The sequence below is a fragment of the Rattus norvegicus genome, chromosome 2, assembly GCF_036323735.1.
Source record: "Rattus norvegicus strain BN/NHsdMcwi chromosome 2, GRCr8, whole genome shotgun sequence".
Taxonomy (NCBI): domain Eukaryota; kingdom Metazoa; phylum Chordata; class Mammalia; order Rodentia; family Muridae; genus Rattus; species Rattus norvegicus.
In genome coordinates, this window is record NC_086020.1 from 148,960,054 (window position 1) to 148,978,458 (window position 18,405).

The window sequence follows — 18,405 nt, forward strand, 5'->3', positions numbered from 1 at the left end:
TTATGTCATTGGTGGGGACAAAAATTGATTTTGGAATCATGAGCAGAGTTTTAAAAGTGCACTAGAACAGAAAATGAAGTATTAGATGTATATATGGCTCATAACATGGTTAAATATTCTTTCTAAAATGCTTGCTCAATTTATGTGTGCATATGAACTGGGTATAGCATTTCTTATACTCAGTCAAAATTTTGAGGGGAGAATCATTAATATAAACCCACAAATGTAGCCGTCCCTGCCAGACTTGCAGGTTTATAGACTGCACTCATTTGCAGTTTATGCACAGTGGCCCGTCAGTTACCGGCCACATTCTGCCCCTTCCTGATGACTTTTGCCAATCATCTGTTTACCATATGTGAGAACCCAGGCTAAATCAAATGACTTTAAAGCACTCATTTTTAAATTTTACTTCACTCAGAAGTATACCTAAATTTGTTAAGAGGATGGACATTTTAAAACTACCTTGGTTCTCTGAGCTTTCAAAGTTCTATGGACTAGCTCAGTTCCTTATTAAGAATGCCTGAAGTGAGATATGTTTTACATTTTGAAAATTTTTAGAATATTTTCATATTATCTATCTATCTATCTATCTATCTATCTATCTATCTATCTATCTATCTATCTATCTATCAATGTGTAGTGGGAATGGGTCCCAAAGCCTAAATATGAAATTCATTTGTGCTTCAAGCATATCTTGTGTACATATTCTAAAGATAGTTACATCTAATAATTTTGTGCACACAAGTTTCATGGTGTGCAGTTTTCCATTGTGGTATGGTCTGCCAGTCAAAAAGTTTTGTATTTTTATAAAGATGTAGAATTTTACATTTTCACACTTGAGACATTCAAATTTCAACTTGCCTTTAATGGACTATCAGAGTAACTTCTGTTGGGAGCTGACAGTATGCTCGGCCTTTAGATAAGATGTGTAGATCACTTACCACTTAGCTCTTGGAACAGGATTGGGGAGGTGGCTCTGAAGAGCACCTGTTGAGCAGGGGCAAGGCCAGGTTGGATCCCTGCATAGGAAACAGAGCAAGACAAGCATCAGCCTCTTGCAATAGCCTGTTTCATACCTGGCTTTGCTGCAGTTTTGCAGAGGAGGAAAGTGATGTTTATCTACAACCAGCCACTTGCCCACGGTTAAATGTCTAGCATAAGTCAGATCTGAGATTTGTCAGCCAAACGACTGACCTCTGAAGTCTTCCTTGTTGTTCAGCTGCATTCACTAAGGCTTTAGGTATTTAAAAAAATATTTTCTAGTGTTGTTAGTTGCGTTTTAGTATCCTCATCCCTGATATTGTGTCCAGAAACGGCGCTTAGTATGAGTATGAGGAAATGGCTAAGTAGTAGTTTATTTTGCTACCTATGTTAAATTAGTTGGCTTTGCTTCTTTTTACTTCATCTTAGACTATCTGTCAGAAAACACCCAAGGACTCTCCAAAGTATGAGGTCTGCAAAAGGGCCTTGAAGGAAGTGAGCAAGGTAAGTGTTTACCATAACAGTAAACCATGTAGAAAGCTTGGAAGAGTCTTGCAGGTCTCTGCTAGCTGTATAAGACTGAGATTCATGCAGCCATATTCAAGTAAATTAGTATGTTGACTGTTTCAGACAGGATTTGTTTTATTTACCCATTCATATCTCGTTTTGTCTGCTGTGTTAATAGCCATTTGTTCGTTCTCTCTTTCCAACAAATATTTATTGAGTATCAACTACTGTACCAGGAATCATGGTGCCCTCGGAATGTTTGCTGATAAGCAGATGGGGTTATTGCATTCATGCTATGTACAGAATACACACACTAAGAGGAGGACACACACTAAGTGGAATTACAGTAAAGGGTGATGACTGATGGGGACGGGGATTAGAGTACAGAGTAATGTTTTAACTGAGATCTACAGCAAGAAAAGCTGTCAACCAGGGCAGGGAAAGTGTTTTTAGGGTGTCTGCATACCCTAAAAAATAAAAGTGTTGGAGGATTTGAAAATTCACTGGGACAGGGAGGGAGAGAGGGAGAGAAGGGGGAGTAAGGAGCCTGTTACATATGTTAGGGAGTTGGAGGCTATGGTCTAAGATGAGGATGAGATGATGAAACTATACATTCAAATAAGAAGATGAGACGAAACTGCATGCATACGTGTGTGTGTGTGTGTGTGTGTGTGTGTGTGTGTGTGTGTGTGTATGTATGTATGCATCTGGATATATAATAATGCAGATCCTATAAAACATGAATTTTTCATGAGAATTTAGAGATTTTAAATGAGAATTTAGAGGAGAGACATACGTTGGAGTTCTGGATTTGGGAATCATCAGCACAGACGCTATTTGAGCTTGGAGTGTAAAGGGATTTTACCTGGGATGAAGATGCAGAATAGGGAGCATAGAAGCCCCCGGTGAAATCCCAGGGAATACTAATATTTAGTCTTCTTTGGAGGAAACTAACCAGTATAGGAGACATGAGAGCAAATCAGGCTTGTCAGGGGAAGGGAAAACTGGGTATCCTAGAAAATGGCTAAGCAGTTAGCCCATGGATGCTCCTGAGAGAAAACAAGAGGTGTATGATTTAGCCATGTGTTCATCCTCGGATAAATGACACAGAAGCCACATTGAGAGATAGATGAGCAGGGTGTACAAACCATATAGCCGGCTGCCCAGTGGCTGGCTCCTTCAGAAACCAGGCCTACAGTACATAGAGAAAGAGTTGTGGCTGAAAGGGAAGTAATATTTATTTAAAGATAGAAAACTATATGTTTAGTTACTGTTAGGTACACACATCTGAGAGAGCAGAAAAAAGTATGGTCATCCCTGTGGGTGGGATATGAACAAGGTATGTATGAGTGGGGACTGCACATTCCAGAAACTGCCTGGCTATCTCCTGTTGCTTGTTTCCTGCATGAGTGGAAAAAGACATTCCTTCTACTTTACTATGAATTCTTATTTCTTTGTATCAACTTTAAATAGATTCATTATTTTACTCTTCTTTAAAAGCCAGGGTGCAAAATTTAGGATTATTTCTGTGACCCAAATATTTACTAGTATTCATGTAAGGTCCATGAACCGTTTGTTTGCAGATCAAGTATTTTTAATTGAACAGAGCTTCCCTTAGCTGGGTATCGTTGAAGAATTGCCAGACTTCCCCCTTCCAGATTCTGTTTGTGGTCCCATGAGTTACATGTAACACAGCTTAGATTTTGCCTATGAAGTTGGTAGTCTGCCTCCTGCTGCTGTGGTCTGGAAGGGAGGAGGAGCTGTAGCCTGCCCTGAGGTAGAGCTCGGTTCTCATAGGTAAAGAAGAAGCTAGACAGAAGACAAAAGCAGAGAAGGTAGAGACCTAATGTGTGTGATGAAGCCTCATGTGGAGAGTGCCAAGCAACAGGAAACACATCTCTGAAAATCTTCTGAGTCCTTTACCCCATCCCCAACCACATTTTTCTCCCCTGGTCACATGCTTCATGTCTGGGCACGGCGTCCCTCCTGGATAGAACTGTGAGTTCTCTAACTATCAGACGTGGGTCCCTGGAACTTCTGGAAAGTAGATTATTCTCTGGGAGAGACATGACATTGAAAATGTGGTTTCTTGTGGGAGAAGAGGCCAAGTAAAATGAAATAAAATAAAATAGTAAAATAAAACAGTGAGGCTGCTCTTCAGAGTTCTGACCCCCCTCGTGCTGTGTTCCAGTTGGTGCGACTGTGCAATGAAGGAGCGCGGAAGATGGAGAGGACGGAAATGATGTACACGATTAATTCCCAGCTGGAATTTAAAATTAAGGTACCCTCTGCCTGTGTCCCTTACAGTACTGCTGCTCGACTCTTATCCAAGCAGAGGGAGTAGAGGCTAACGAAGAGAATAGGAACTAGCTCTCCCAAGAAGCACTATGAATTGGGAAGGAACGCTGACAGAGGACTCCACAAATGCCTAAGGGAGTCTCCAGGCTTCTCTCCAGGCTGTGAAGGTGTGACCTTCACTGGGAAACCATCGAGGACTTGAATTACTCGACAGTGATAGTTGACAGAGTACTTGAAGGTGACAGTCCTCAAGCTCTGTCAGTAGGTCCTGCTGAATAATGGTATCCCCTGGGTGGAACAGGGTGTTAGAAAGCAAGGAAGAGTGCTACTTTATTTTTGCAGAAACGATAACTAGTGGTCCTTTTCTTCCAAGCGTGCTTTTTTTTCCCCCCATAACTCTTTTTGGGTCCATGCCACCTGTTACTGCTTGTCAGATACTGCTCATGAGCAGATGTCAGGATGGACAACCAGAAAGTGACAGTCAGTGACAAACTTCAGTCCATGCCCACTCTTTGTTGGAGTTCTTGATGAATAAACTCACGATCGTGATTCTATTTTGTTCTATAACATAAATTATTAGTCAATTAAAATGGTCGTATATTTTTCGCAGCAAAACTTTCTAACTTTACGCTGTAGTTTCCTAGTGATTAACATGTAATGCATGTTCTCTGCCATGGTACAGATTTTGGGAAACACTGAAGGGACAGCCACCCTCTTTCATTATATAAAGGAAGAAAACAAGACCAAGAGAATAACTGTACAGAGTCACTCAACTAATGATGGTATAGATCTGGATAAGTGTGAAACCAGGCTGAGGGCTCTAAGTATCCTGACTGAACGGTGGTGTAAATTCTTCTATTATAATACCCCTGACTCTAATAACCTAAGTGCAGATTTATATTCATAAAATAGATTACTGACTAATTTAGACCACTTAGAAATGCTATTTAACACAACTTATGGCCTTATAACTCTTGGTGGATAGTAAAGAAAAAAATGTATTCAGTTCATTTTAAAGATGAAAAAAATAAAAGTTCAAAAAAGTTTGAGTGAGTTGTCCAAGAATTATGCAAACAATCAAGTGTGCTTGGTAGAGATAATATCCACAGGGTAAGAGAGGCCTCTGTACAAAAAATACAGAAGCCATAAAATGAAAGGGATGCTTACTTCATTATGTGACGATTTACTCACTTTTCGCTATACAGAAACAATAGAGACAAAAAGCAGAGGCAGCTTGCACAATGAAGTAGTGGCAGCCTTGTTCATACAGCATCCACACCACACTGCATACGTAAAATCAGAGTGACAGGGAAAACCGAGGGAACAGACACGGGAAATGACAAGTTAGAAAGCTGCTGCCAGATGGCGAAGGGCACGTGACTATTATGTTTTTGAAAGATGACTATTTCATTCAGGAATTGCTAATGGACAATTGGGCAGGAAACAATCCAGAAGGGTGAAAAGACAGTCTGTTGGTGACATTGTAGACATGGTCCTTTGCAGGCCACAGGTAGAAAGGACCATCTGAGTCCTGGAACTTACTGTCAGGTTTATAAAGCAAGTTATTGTAACCCAGCAATCCTGCTTCCGATGGTTTATTGTAGACTGGTGAATAGAAAGATCACACAGTTATCTGTGTCCTATTTGTTTTAGCAGTGGATGAAAAACAATCCTGATATCTATCATTGGAGGGCTAGTTGTATCACTACGTGAATCAGTACATGAAACCGAATAAAACTGTGTGACTTTTGGGGACAAAAAAAAAAAGGATGATTGGGGTTTTAGGTAGCAATGCAAATTATGTATCATTAAATGGAAAAAATGATGTTAAAAAAAGCTTTTGCCAAAGAAATTTCTGGAATGGCACAGAAAGATCTAGCATTTGCCATTACCTGTAGAGGCAGGAGTCTGTGTGTGGGAACTGGGTGGGGGAGAAAGAGTGGGGAGGAGAAGTTTTTCATACAATACGTTTTTTGTTATCAAAAGCAAAGACATTCTGAAAACTACTCTCAGCTTTGAGTGAATAAATGAAAATGTAGTATTTCCTAGTGGAATTCAAGGGCTATAAAAATCAATCTACTTTAAAACAACAAAGCAATGGAGAACTCTTTACCTAAATGAAGAATTGTCTCAGGATGGCATACATTCTGGAAGTCCGTCATAACTGTCCTTGGTTCAGATTCAGGGCTGCTGCACAAAGGCAAGATGGCCTTGAGCTCCCAGCATCTGCAGCTCCTGGGAACCCGTCCTGGCTCACGTGTTTCTGTAGGGATTCCTAAGTGCACTGGTCAGAGTTATTGTAAGCAATCCTTTCTCTGTTGAACTTACAGGGAGGGCCCTGCTGCTCCTGGAAGATAATTGTGTGATTTTTAAAGGGGCTGGAAACTCCACGGCCTTCCTTAAAAACCAGTTTGCAAAGCTTGGGTGTAGACTTAATCTTTCATCTTCCTTGCTGAATCTGTGTATAGCTGATGAACAACCTTCCTATAAAAACCCCTTTATAAAGTTGGAAAATTATGAAATCCTTCCTTGACTTCTTCATTTCCTCCGTAATATCCTCAATTTCCTTTAGCTATTTTTAATCGTTCGGCACATAGCAGAATGACATCTGCCGTGCCTTATTACTGTGCCTGCATTCTGTATATCTAGGAGCTTTTGTTTATTTTGTTGATAAATGTTTTTAAATCAGTTTTTTGGCAGTATGCATATCTAGTAACTTCATTTTCTTTTTAAAAGGAAAGGACTCGGAAGAGTACAAATTAGTCTGTGGTTTTGATAGTTTTCCATTTGGCTTATACTAAGCTGAATAAAGAAAAGCAATATGTAATTCCTTGGACGCAGCCTTTTCTGGGATATTATGAGAGATCCTGAGAAGGCTTCCATTTTCATAGCCAGACAGAGGCATGAGGCTTTCCAGTATGCATTTACACAGTACAAACTACTTAAACTTAAAAACCGGTGTTCTTGAGAGAATGGCTCACTAGATTTCTTTTTGTTTGTTTGTTTTCCTATTTTTTTTCTTCATTTTGGTTTTGTTTCTTGAAAAAACCCTCTTGTACTTCATGAAGTGAATACTGACTTTTTCCTGACAGCTACGGGTCCATGAGTTCCCATGTTTGTTTTGTACCTTGAGATGCTTACAATAACTGATAGAGGTTCCATCACCAAGCTTTTTGATCTTAAGTTACTCCAGGATTCTTTTCTAGTTCAGAGCTAATAGTTAAAGTCGTAATTTTGTGACCCAGTAACATTTTCTGGCGGTTTCAGTTTTGTATGGGCAAGCTAATTATGTTTTTAGTGTTCAAAAATAAATGTTATTTTCTTGTGGAGAATATGCCATCTCCAATTGCATTTGGCCACTGTTTGCCTGTCAAGTAATGATGAGCTCATGAGATGTTAATGACTTGGATGTGGGTCCTGGGTTTCTCTCTCTTTACAGCCTTTCCCCCTGGTCTCCTCTTCCCGGTGGTTGGTGAAAAGAGGGGAGTTGACAGCCTACGTGGAAGACACAGTGCTGTTCTCAAAGAGGATGTCCAAGCAGCAGGTCTACTTCTTCCTGTTCAATGATGTGCTTATCATCACTAAGAAGAAGAGGTGAGCACCAGCTACATGTTGCCTATTCGGGTGCCATTCTTCTAAAGCATGGATAGATGTATAATTCCTAAGTATTGAATCAAGTCACATTTGGCCTTCACTGTCTCTAAATGCAAGGATTGTTAAATCTTGACTATGAACCTCTTGATCCCGGGTAGCCTTGAATGAACGTTTGCAGTCTAAGCTAGTACTCTGAGCGTTGGACGTGTCCACACCACATTCTCCCCCATGCCCGAGGAGGCAGCGCTCTACTGCAGTAGCATTTTTCAAACTTTTTCTGTCATAGAGCTTTTGTGTAAATCAAAATAAATGGTTAAAGGCACACTAGGAGAACTCCAATATGCCTTTTGATTTAATTTAAAAAAAAAAATGCCTGTAATGGTTATACAGCTAGTGTGCCCGTGAATGGATACGAGCTGAGTGTGCTCCCTCCTGGGGGAATGAAATACCTTAGTTGGTTGGAAAGTGTTTTTCTCCTTCTGCCTTTGTGCTGTGCGTTCATCTTCTTCTTGAGATGACCAGTCCATACAAGCCTTATCTTCACCATTTTTATTAGACAATTCAAAGGACAGACACAAGCACACACATGCTAGCCTGTGACTTACTTATATTACCCAGGACTACCTACCCAGGGATGGCACTGCCCACTGTGTTTTAAAATTGTCATGATGTTATCCATTTCTATTTGGTCATTCAACTCAAAGGATGAGCTAAAACTTTGGGCCCACTGAGACATGTTGACTGATAACGTGACGAAAGCTATCATCTTTAGAGATAGTTCTAAACCCAGGGCAGTGCGGTCTTTATTGGTGAACTTGCACAGCACTAGTCCAGGACTACAGAATTAAGGCATGCGTTATCTTACTTAGCAGCTGGTTTTGTTCTTCACAGGTGGCTTCGCCATCATCACATCTCATGCTGACCTCCCTATGCCAAATTTATGGGCTTGCATGTTTCCGGAATTGTGAAATGACCAAAAGAGCCAGACATGTATTCCCAGTAGAGAGGACAACCTGAGAACCTAATGAACTGTCATCAAAACTGTGATGTTTTCTTGCCCCGTCCGTAGGGTCACCATCTGTCCAAAGTCCTCTCAACTGATTAGAGGCTCTGCTCATCTGTGATGTCAGTCTGTGGGAAAGAGGCTTGGTAAACAGGCTGGGTTTGAAATGTACAGTATGCACTGCTGTATTTACACAGTAGCTCCAAGGAGGCAACTGCAGATGCTTCGCATGCCTGAGGCGGCAGCACCGGAGATAAAACCGCCTGGAGTCAGGCAGTAATTCAGACGTGGCTACAGGGGAGAGATAAGGGATCATTATCTGTGCCAGCCCTCTAGGACTGTGCAGCCTCCCACTGACTGACTGAAGCTACAAGGCTTAGGCAGGGAGTTTAGCGGCTTATTCTTTAGTAGAGTTCAGCATGCAGCTCTTCCGGCCCTGAGCTGGTGCTTGCAGAGCAGGACTTGGTGTTTAGCCCCTGTATGGGGCAGGCAGCGTTGGTGTTTTGTTTTGTTGTTGTTGTTATTCTACTTCTTTAACTTAGAAGACAATGCAAAGTTCTTTTTAAATCTGCTCTGGGTTGCTCGGTAGCACTTTTATTAATAGTTTATCTTACCAAATTTCAAAGAGACATGTCTGATTGGACTGCTTTTGATGAGAAGGTGAATTCCTTGGAAGCTCTAACTACCTGGTTCTCACTAGATCCCCAACCTCAGCAGTGTTGACATGGGGCCTGTGCGCCTTTGTTGTGAGGTGGTTCCGCAGTGGAGTGTTAAGTAGTACCTTGGCTGTCTAACCATTGTTTGCTAATAGCACTTCCTCCCAGTGTGATAACAAAGCCATCTCTAGGTGTGGCCTAGTGCTTCCCCAGGTAAGAGCCTCTTCAGAACAGCAGCAGACCTTAAACCAGCTGCTTCCTGGCTCGACACAGCAGTAATATTGTATTACAGAAGTGGTAAGTATGGTGGTTTGAATAGGTTTGTCCCCGTAGATTCATGTGTTTGACTGCTGGGCTCACGGGGAGTGGCACTATTAGGAGGTGTGATCTTGCTAGAGGAAGTGTGTCACTGTGGGGGTGGGCTTTGAGATCTCTATGCTCAAGCTCCACCCAGTGTGGAATCAGAGCCTCCTCCTAGAAGCCTCTTGACTCCTTCAGCACCAAGTCTGCCTGTAGGATGCCATGCTTCCCATCGTGTTGATAATGGACTGAACCCGTGAAATTGTAAGCCAGCCCCAAGTAAATGTTCCCCTTTATAAGAGTTGACTGGAGTCATGGTGTCTCTTCACAGCAATGAAACCCTAAGACAATAAGTTACCAGATAGTAGTAGATTAATATGTCCTGACATAGATTAACTGTTATGTTCCCATAATAACACAATCGGTGTGTTCCTGACTATACCCACACGCACAGCCTCATGGAGTTAGGTACAGTTGGTCCTATTTTTGAAATGCATAAACTGAATCTAAGACCTTAATTGGTTAAAACCCCCAAAGTTACTGAGGCAGTTTAATGTCTTATATTTATTTAATGCCTTGCAAAGGAGGCCCAACCTTTCCCCTTAATTCTATCTGACTCTGAGAGCAGAAGCTCTATCCCCGAGCATCTCCAGTAGCTGCTGTTTCACAGCACTACAGAGTGAGCGGCTTAGGAGTCCAGTAGGCTGGCCCACCTTTACCTCCCGGAGACTCTTTCCAATCGGCCTGTGTTTCCATATGGCCGGCTTCTCTGCTGTGCCTCTGTTAGCCCAGTTCTCACCCCGACTCTCTGAATTATTGGATGCAGAGTCTGCTTCAGTCAAGTATGACTTGACTACATCTGCAAAGGCTTTTTTTTTTTTTCTAAAAAGGCAACTTTCACAGTGTCAGGAGTCATTCTATCATGCTTCTTTGCAGCATACAGTCCAATCCATCAATCACACTCCCTGAGCCCTTAGCATCACCATACGTGAACACAGATGAATGGGTTGTGATGTCCTAAGGTTGTTCTGGGCCACATGCTTCTTTTACATGAATCCACTCCATTTTTTTAATAGTTTACAGAATGTTGTCATGATCATATGATTCGAGCTCCTCTGGTGGTTTCACAGATTACTTTTTATCTAAATCTTCCCCATCAAATCTTTCCTACTCCTTCCATTCATCCTCCTCCATCTGTACCTCTTTACTGGATACTAGAATCCAGTCCCTGGGTCTCTCAGCTCTGGCTTCCCCTCACCTCAGACCTTCTCTAGGCAACATTCTAATCTTTGAAGTATATAACAGTCCCCACACCCACTTGGAATTTTATTCAATTCTCCAGGATAGTCTATTTTCTGTCTCCCTGTGATCTGATAAAACTGAGTACTTACATTGCTACAACATTTAATGTCAACTCCTAGCCTATGTCTCATATTGACCTTTCTGTCAATACAGGCAGGCACTTAGCTGTAAAAATGCTCATATAACAATGTAGAGGAATTTTAGCCAGCAACCTGGCTATTCTGGCTGGAATACAGACACGCCTTTAATCCCAGGAGACAGAGGCAAGCAGATCTCTGGGTTCAAGGCCAGCCTGGTTCAGAGCAAGTTCCAGGTGCAGAAAAGCTTATGTCCAGATGTGGTATATGTCTTTAATCCCAGCACTCATAGGTGAATTGATAGAGTACAGGGGAGGTGAGTTTATGAGAGTTGAGTTGGAAATCAGTACATCAGTTCAGTTCAATTCAGTCAGTTGAGTTCAGCGAGTGAGTTCCGGTGCAGTGGAGGTGAGTTCATTCAGGAGGTCAGGAGTTCATGCAGTTCAGTGCAGGTCAGCAGAAGCAATTGAAGCCAAAAATAAGAAAGAACCAGAAGATCAGAATAGATTTCTTAAGTTCGTTTGAGGCGAAGCAGAGCAAAAAGTCAGAAGGCGAGAGAATCGGTTTGAATCAGTCAGTGTGGAGAGGAGTTTGAGCCGGAACAGCTGAGTTGAACCACCCAGAGATCACTAAGATCTAAAAACGGTGAGGTTATTCAGCAACAACCCTCAGAGATGACAATCACTTCGGGGAAATAAAAGTTACTTTTATATAGCAAGTATTTTGAGGATGTACCAGTCAGACTGATGATGTCTTAGTCAGTGTTCTGTTGCTGTGAAGAGACACCATGACTGTTAACTGTTCCTGCTCAGATGGAAATGTATCCTGGGACAGAAGTGCTCAGGAACCACACGTCTGTGTGAGCAACCCTCCTCAGCCCAGGCATTGCAGCTCCTAGGGAAGAAAACCCCCAGCTTAACTGAGGAGCGCAGGGCCTCAGACCTGCTTCCTCCACTTCTTCACTTCTTTGCTTCTTGGCTTCTTCTGATGAGAGAGTCACACCAGGCAACAAGTCTCATAAAAGAGCTTTATTGGGAAAGTCTAGGGTGTGGTGGGACAAACTCATGGGTGGCTGTCTCTGCTCTTGAGAGAGAACAGCAGCAAATTTAACAAAGGGTAGGGCTTATATAGGATTTCTTAGGGAGCAGAGCTTTTCGAGACAGATTTACAGAGTGAGGATTACAGAAGCTTTAATGTCCTGAGCTTGTGGAGCTCAGGGTTTGGTTGATTTTCCTGTTCAGGGACTGGTGGGTTTTCATGCTCAGGGATAGGAGGGATTTTGTGGGAAGCTCAAAGATTGGTGGCTTTTTAACCCTTCACCCCTTTCCCTTGCATCAGTTCAAGGGTTAGGACAGGAAGACCTTCCCAGTTGCAAGTGGACTTTGGCTGAAGCTCCATAGGTGTGGAGTAACTAGGGGAGGCTGAGGAGGTGGTGCCATGACCATGGACAGCTCCTGTGGTGGTACCTCTGATGGACGCAAGCTGAGGTGGGAATGGCGGTAAAACCACACTTTTGACAGGTGTCTTTGATCGCTCCTGTGGTGGTATATTACCATGGCTGGTTGGGAAGAGGTGCTGCTACTTTGATAGCTCCTGCAGTATTCCACTCAGAAACTCTTATTAAAAGAAAGCACGTAATTGGTAGTTGGGACTTGCTTACTGTTTTGGATGTTTAGTATATTGCTGTCATGACAAGAAGCATGGCAACGGGCAGGCGGACATGGTGCAGGAGAAGGAGCTGAGAGCTCCACAGGCAGCAGGGAGAGGGAGACAGACAGAGATATAGAGACAGATAGATAGCAAGGCCACACCAAATACTTTCAAATAGTGCTCCATGATCTTCCTGTTGCCATGGTGCTCCTGTAATCATGGTGCTCCTGTAGTCATGGTGCTCCTGTTTCCATGGTGCTCCTGTAGCCATGGTGCTCCGGTGGCCATGGTGCTCTTGTTCACATGGTGTTCCTGTAGTCATGGTGCTCCTGTAACCATGGTGCTTCGGAAGCCATGGTGCTCCTGTGGACATGGTGCTCCTATAGCCGAGTGCTTCGGTAGCTATGATGCTCCTGTTCCTCCTGCCTTCGCCTTCAGAGTGTTAGGGTCATTTGTGTGGGCCAACACTGTTTTATATGGCTCTGGGGATGGAGCTCAGGACTGTGCATGGTAGGCAGGCACTCTACCAACTCAGCTACAGCTTCATTTCCTAAAGAGCCACTGTGATTACTTACTCTTGATAAAATCAAATCTGAACCTTGTTAGTAATGCAGCTTCTGGCATTTCCTGGAATATCACCCACATACTTCTGTAAATGCCACATAACTTTAGTTTACAAACTTGAGACTGTTTGTGAAACTACTCTACAGAGGCATTTTTACCTGATTTTTATATTTATAATAGTACTGACTAATGTCTTTGACTATCAGTCAATGTGTCTTCATAGAAAATGGTTTAAGCAGTAAAAATACTGGATTGTCAACTGCTCTCACACTTGCATTCCCAAAACAAAATCAGAGAAACAAATTGGATTTGGAAAATCCTGAGTGCTTTTTTCTTCACTGGTGCCTGGGTCTGAGACACACAGCTCAGTTCTGTGACAAGCCCCTAACGTTTAGAAGATGGAGTCTCTATAGTGGAACCACCGGGTCACCATCCCGAGGTCAGGCTAGAACCCTCTTCTTACCAGGTTTGAATGCCCAGTGACTTCAGGCGATGTAGGCTCCTTGGAAGTGCCCTGGCCTGGATCCATCCTGTCATAAGTTTTTCCATGGTAATGTTCTTTCCTATTACAGAAGACTGAAGCTACCTGACGTAAGTTGTCCTTCTCTGCAGAGTACATGTCTTGGGAAATCAACCTTAAAGAATTCTGACTCAAGTCGGTTTTGCTCCAGGGTACACTAAGTGTGTTGAACATTGTAGCATTTGCTTCTAAATGGAGAGCAATGAGATGGGAGACAGATGCGAGACTGGTTTTCATTTTTCCTCACTGTCTCCTCCCCCATTCTTTATTACATTGATAACACAAAGTGTTTCCTTCTGTGTCCTTAAGAAGAAATGGCATCGCCACTCCCTGTTCAAAGCACCATTGCCAAGGAGCACAGTGTCAACGCCTGGGGAATGAGGTGGATTCAGTTCCTGGCCACATGACTTTGTGCGAGGCATTTTCAGCCCCAGGATCTCAGTGACCCTATCTGTAGTGGGCGTAGTGATGTCATCTTTACCAGTGGAGTATGTGCCAGTGCAGTAAGGTAGTGCACAGGAGGCTTAGCGTTGGCAGTAATCCCTACAGAGTAACTGGTACTATCAATATGAATTTCAGTGGTGAGTATATCTCTCTAACAAGTCTTGCCACAAATCAAACTGTTACCCCTGTTCTGATTCACTAATTAAAATGTACTCTCAAGTCTTCATGGCATATTTCCCATTGGAAGGCTGTGACATACTACAGGACCAGGTCTGATTTTATGGCCTTTGACATTGGGATGATTTGGGAATAAGTGCCTGTCTCTCTCTCCCCATCGTGCATCACAGCCATCAAGGGAGGAATAGCTAGTGACATGAGCTCATACTTCACAAAGAAATGGGGATGGTGACTGCTTTTCGGAAGTGGCGTGGGGGAGGGGGTATTTTTCTAGCCGCATCCTTTCCTGTGGACCCAGGAGGACTCTACATTGTAGTCAGCCTCCATTTCCATGAATTCAGCCCTTGGTAGATGGAAAATAAGGGGCGAGGCCACAGTGCTGTGCTTGTATACATGTTTTCATAGTTATCTTTAGATGGTATGGCATAGCAATTATCTTCATAGCGTGCCAGTTATTATAGGTCATGCAGAGCATATTTTAAAAATATGATATTTGAAGTTTGTAGGCAAACGTACACTTTTGTATGACAGAAATAACTTATCCTCAGACCTTGGCATTTTTGCAGGTTCCTGGAACCAGTCCCCTCATGATAGTAAAATACAACACGCCTGCAGTTTTCATTTTTCGTTGCTGTGAATCAATGGGGCTTATCCTAAACTTGAGTGTGGAGGTGATTCCTGTTTTCTGTAGTGTCTTAACTTAGGGTTTTCATTGCTATGAAGAGACACCATGACTAAGGCAACTCATAAAGGCAAACACTGGGCTGGAGAGATGGCTCAGTGGTTAATAGCACTGACTGCTCTTCCCGAGGTCCTGAGTTCAAATCCCAGCAACCACATGGTGGCTCACAACCATCTATAATGAGACCTGATGTCCTTTTCTAGAGTGTCTGAAGACAGCGACAGTGTACTTATATATAATAAATAAATAAATCTTTAAAAAAAATGAAAGCAAACATTTAGTTGGGTCTGGCTTACAGGTTCAGAAGTTCAGTCCATTATCTTCATAGTGGGAAGCATGGCAGCGTCCAGCCAGGAGAGTTCCACTTCTTGTTCCAAAGGCAAACAGAAGACTTTCTTCCAGGCAGCTAGGAGAAGGGTCTCAAAGCCTACCCCCAAAGTGACACTCTTCTACCAACAAAACCACACCTCCTAATAGTGACACTTTCTGGGTTGAGCATATTCAAAGCACATGTAATAGCCATGTTACCCATGCAGGAGACTGTTCTATGAACGTGCTCTGCCCTGGACACTACAGGGAGGAAGCTCTAGCAAGGTGCTTATAGCCTCTTACAACTGCTTGTCTCCTCTTGCTCAGGTATGATAGCTGTTGCTGGTATTGACTGTGGACTCTGACTGTCCTGCTCTCTCTGACTGTCCTGCACTCTCTGACTGTCCTGTACTCTGATTGCCCTGCACTCTCTGACTGCCCTGCTCTCTCTGACTGTCCTGCACTCTCTGACTGTCCTGCACTCTCTGACTGTCCTGCTCTCTCTGACTGTCCTGCACTCTCTGACTGTCCTGCTCTCTCTGACTGTCCTGCTCTCTCTGACTGCCCTGTACTCTCTGACTGCCCTGTACACTCTGACTGCCCTGTACACTCTGACTGCCCTGTACACTCTGACTGCCCTGCACTCTCTGACTGTCCTGCTCTCTCTGACTGTCCTGCACTCTCAGACTGTCCTGCTCTCTCTGACTGTCCTGTACTCTGACTGTCCTGCTCTCTCTGACTGTCCTGTACTCTGACTGTCCTGCTCTCTCTGACTGTCCTGCACTCTGACTGCCCTGCATTCTCTGACTGCCCTGCTCTCTCTGACTGTCCTGCACTCTCTGACTGTCCTGTACTCTCTGACTGTCCTGTACTCTCTGACTGTCCTGTACTCTCTGACTGTCCTGCTCTCTCTGACTGTCCTGTACTCTCTGACTGTCCTGTACTCTCTGACTGTCCTGTACTCTCTGACTGTCCTGTACTCTCTGACTGTCCTGCTCTCTCTGACTGTCCTGTACTCTCTGACTGTCCTGCAGTCTCTGACTGTCCTGTACTCTGACTGTCCTGCTCTCTCTGACTGTCCTGTACTCTCTGACTGTCCTGTACACTCTGACTGTCCTGCAGTCTCTGACTTTCCTGTACACTCTGACTGTCCTGCTCTCTCTGACTGTCCTGTACTCTCTGACTGTCCTGTACTCTGACTGTCCTGTACTCTCTGACTGTCCTGTACTCTGACTGTCCTGCTCTCTCTGACTGTCCTGCAGTCTCTGACTGTCCTGCACTCTCTGACTGTCCTGCAGTCTCTGACTGTCCTGCAGTCTCTGACTGTCCTGCAGTCTCTGACTGACCTGCAGTCTCTGACTGTCCTGCAGTCTCTGACTGTCCTGCTCTCTCTGACTGTCCTGCAGTCTCTGACTGTCCTGCACTCTCTGACTGTCCTGCAGTCTCTGACTGTCCTGCACTCTCTGACTGTCCTGCACTCTCTGACTGTCCTGTACTCTCTGACTGCCCTGTACTCTCTGACTGCCCTGTACTCTCTGACTGTCCTGTACTCTCTGACTGCCCTGTACTCTCTGACTGTCCTGCTCTCTCTGACTGTCCTGCTCTCTCTGACTGTCCTGTACACTCTGACTGCCCTGCTCTCTCTGACTGCCCTGCACTCTCTGACTGCCCTGCACTCTCTGAGTGTCCTGCACTCTCTGACTTCCCTGTACTCTCTGGCTCTCTTTTTTGATGTTGGTTAATCACAACAGATGCTTCTCCTACCAGTGAATGTGATCCTCACTTCTACCCTTTGTCTTTCTCTGGACAATGGATAGGAAGTGTGTGGCATGTTTGTTATTCTTGAGAGCTATTTTGAGAAACTGAAGAAGTAAGGATATTTGAATTTAGTTTCAGTGTAAATATTGCTCCTCAGAGCTGTTGCGCTAGTCAGAGCTTTTGGCAAATCGTGAACTCTTGATATTAGCATTTAGTTTGAAGCCTGCCTAGTCCACTTGTCCATTTGTAATTATCAGGCCTTTACAAAATTCTCAGGCAATTTAAATGGATAGTACTCTATTAGGAAAACAGACAAAAGAAAAAGCTAGCATTTGGCATAATCCAGGCATGATTATACGGGCTATACACAACAACAAGATAATATACATATTATGTCACCTAATCCCCACGACAAGTTGGCGCCTTGGTTACTGTCATTGTACAGATGAGAGCCATGAAGCATGGAGAGAATTGGAACCCTGCTCAGGTCTACAAAGCAGGTGTGTGACAGGCTGGCTGACTCAAAGCAGGCCTTTGGGTCAGGTCTGTAACCGTATCTACTATGCTGAAATCCTCAACTTCTGAAAATTCCATGACACTTACTTGTTAGCATTATCCTAAGCAAACTTTCCAGATGAAATCGATCTCAATCAGGTAAATAATTTTTTTCTTTTAATTCCTTAACTTTACATAAATTCCAGCATAGTTCAATGTCCTCTGTCTCAGCCATGTTTCACTGGAGTATTTTGATGTCAGTGAAGCATAAAGGCAAGGGTAGGGATTTTGAAATCATGCTGTTGAATGAGCAAGGGAGACAAGTTGAAATCTGCAGAGGAAGGTCTCTTGTGCACGCTCTGGAGGAAAACACAGTGAACTTTTATTTCTTACAATTCTCTATGCTCCCCAGCCTCAACACTCCTGGGAGATTCGCAGACCCGTGACATCCCGGTGAGAAAAACAAGTGGCTATACAGGAATGGCTCTGACGAAGGATGCCTGGGAAATGTCATGAAAGGCATTAAAAGGGGATAGCATTTCAGAATGCCACAGGTGCACAACACAGTTAACTTCTGTGCCGACGTCCAGAAGAATAACGGCAGAGCCCCCGGCATTGGATTTCCTGGGATGCTGGGCCATGTGACCTTGGGGAAGTATTTCATTTCCCTGGCCTCTGAGTGCTGGTCTGAGGATTCACAGGCAACTGCTGACTTGGGAGACATTTGTTTTCGTGCTGGCCTGTTTTTTGTCTGTTTTTTAAGGACAGAGGCTGTGTGAATGTTATAAACAAAACCTATGGAAAAGGCATACTGAATAGATTAAAAAACCCATGCCACTACCTGGAGGATGCATTCTGGGAGTCATTGGGCTGTTTTGAAAAAATATATAACATAATTTCTCTTAATTTAACTTTTCATAAAAGGAAGAATTGGAAATCTTGCTTAGGTTGCTGTTACTTGTACTCAGTCCATGTAAGAGAGTTTTTAGAACAGTGTGAAATGTGTACACGTGTTCTCCTGTGGCGGGAAACAGTGGGGAAGCTGTCCTTTGCAGTATAACCTTTGGCTTTCTCTGCCAACTTATCTT

The 18,405-nt window shown here is 43.4% G+C and overlaps 1 protein-coding gene and 1 long non-coding RNA gene across 2 annotated transcripts in view; both read left to right on the forward strand.

Moving 5' to 3' along the window:
* Positions 1-18,405, forward strand: part of Arhgef26 (Rho guanine nucleotide exchange factor 26) — a 111,134-nt gene that overhangs the window by 70,649 nt on the left and 22,080 nt on the right. The window contains exons 8-10 of the mRNA NM_001427682.1: positions 1,411-1,485; positions 3,680-3,769; positions 7,226-7,380. Of these exons, the coding sequence (NP_001414611.1) occupies positions 1,411-1,485; positions 3,680-3,769; positions 7,226-7,380 (320 nt within the window). The remainder of the gene's footprint in view (positions 1-1,410; positions 1,486-3,679; positions 3,770-7,225; positions 7,381-18,405) is intronic.
* On the forward strand, positions 7,387-18,157 carry LOC134485922 (uncharacterized). Its single transcript, XR_010064300.1, has 2 exons — positions 7,387-9,336; positions 17,730-18,157. It is a non-coding gene; the product is annotated as an uncharacterized LOC134485922 (long non-coding RNA).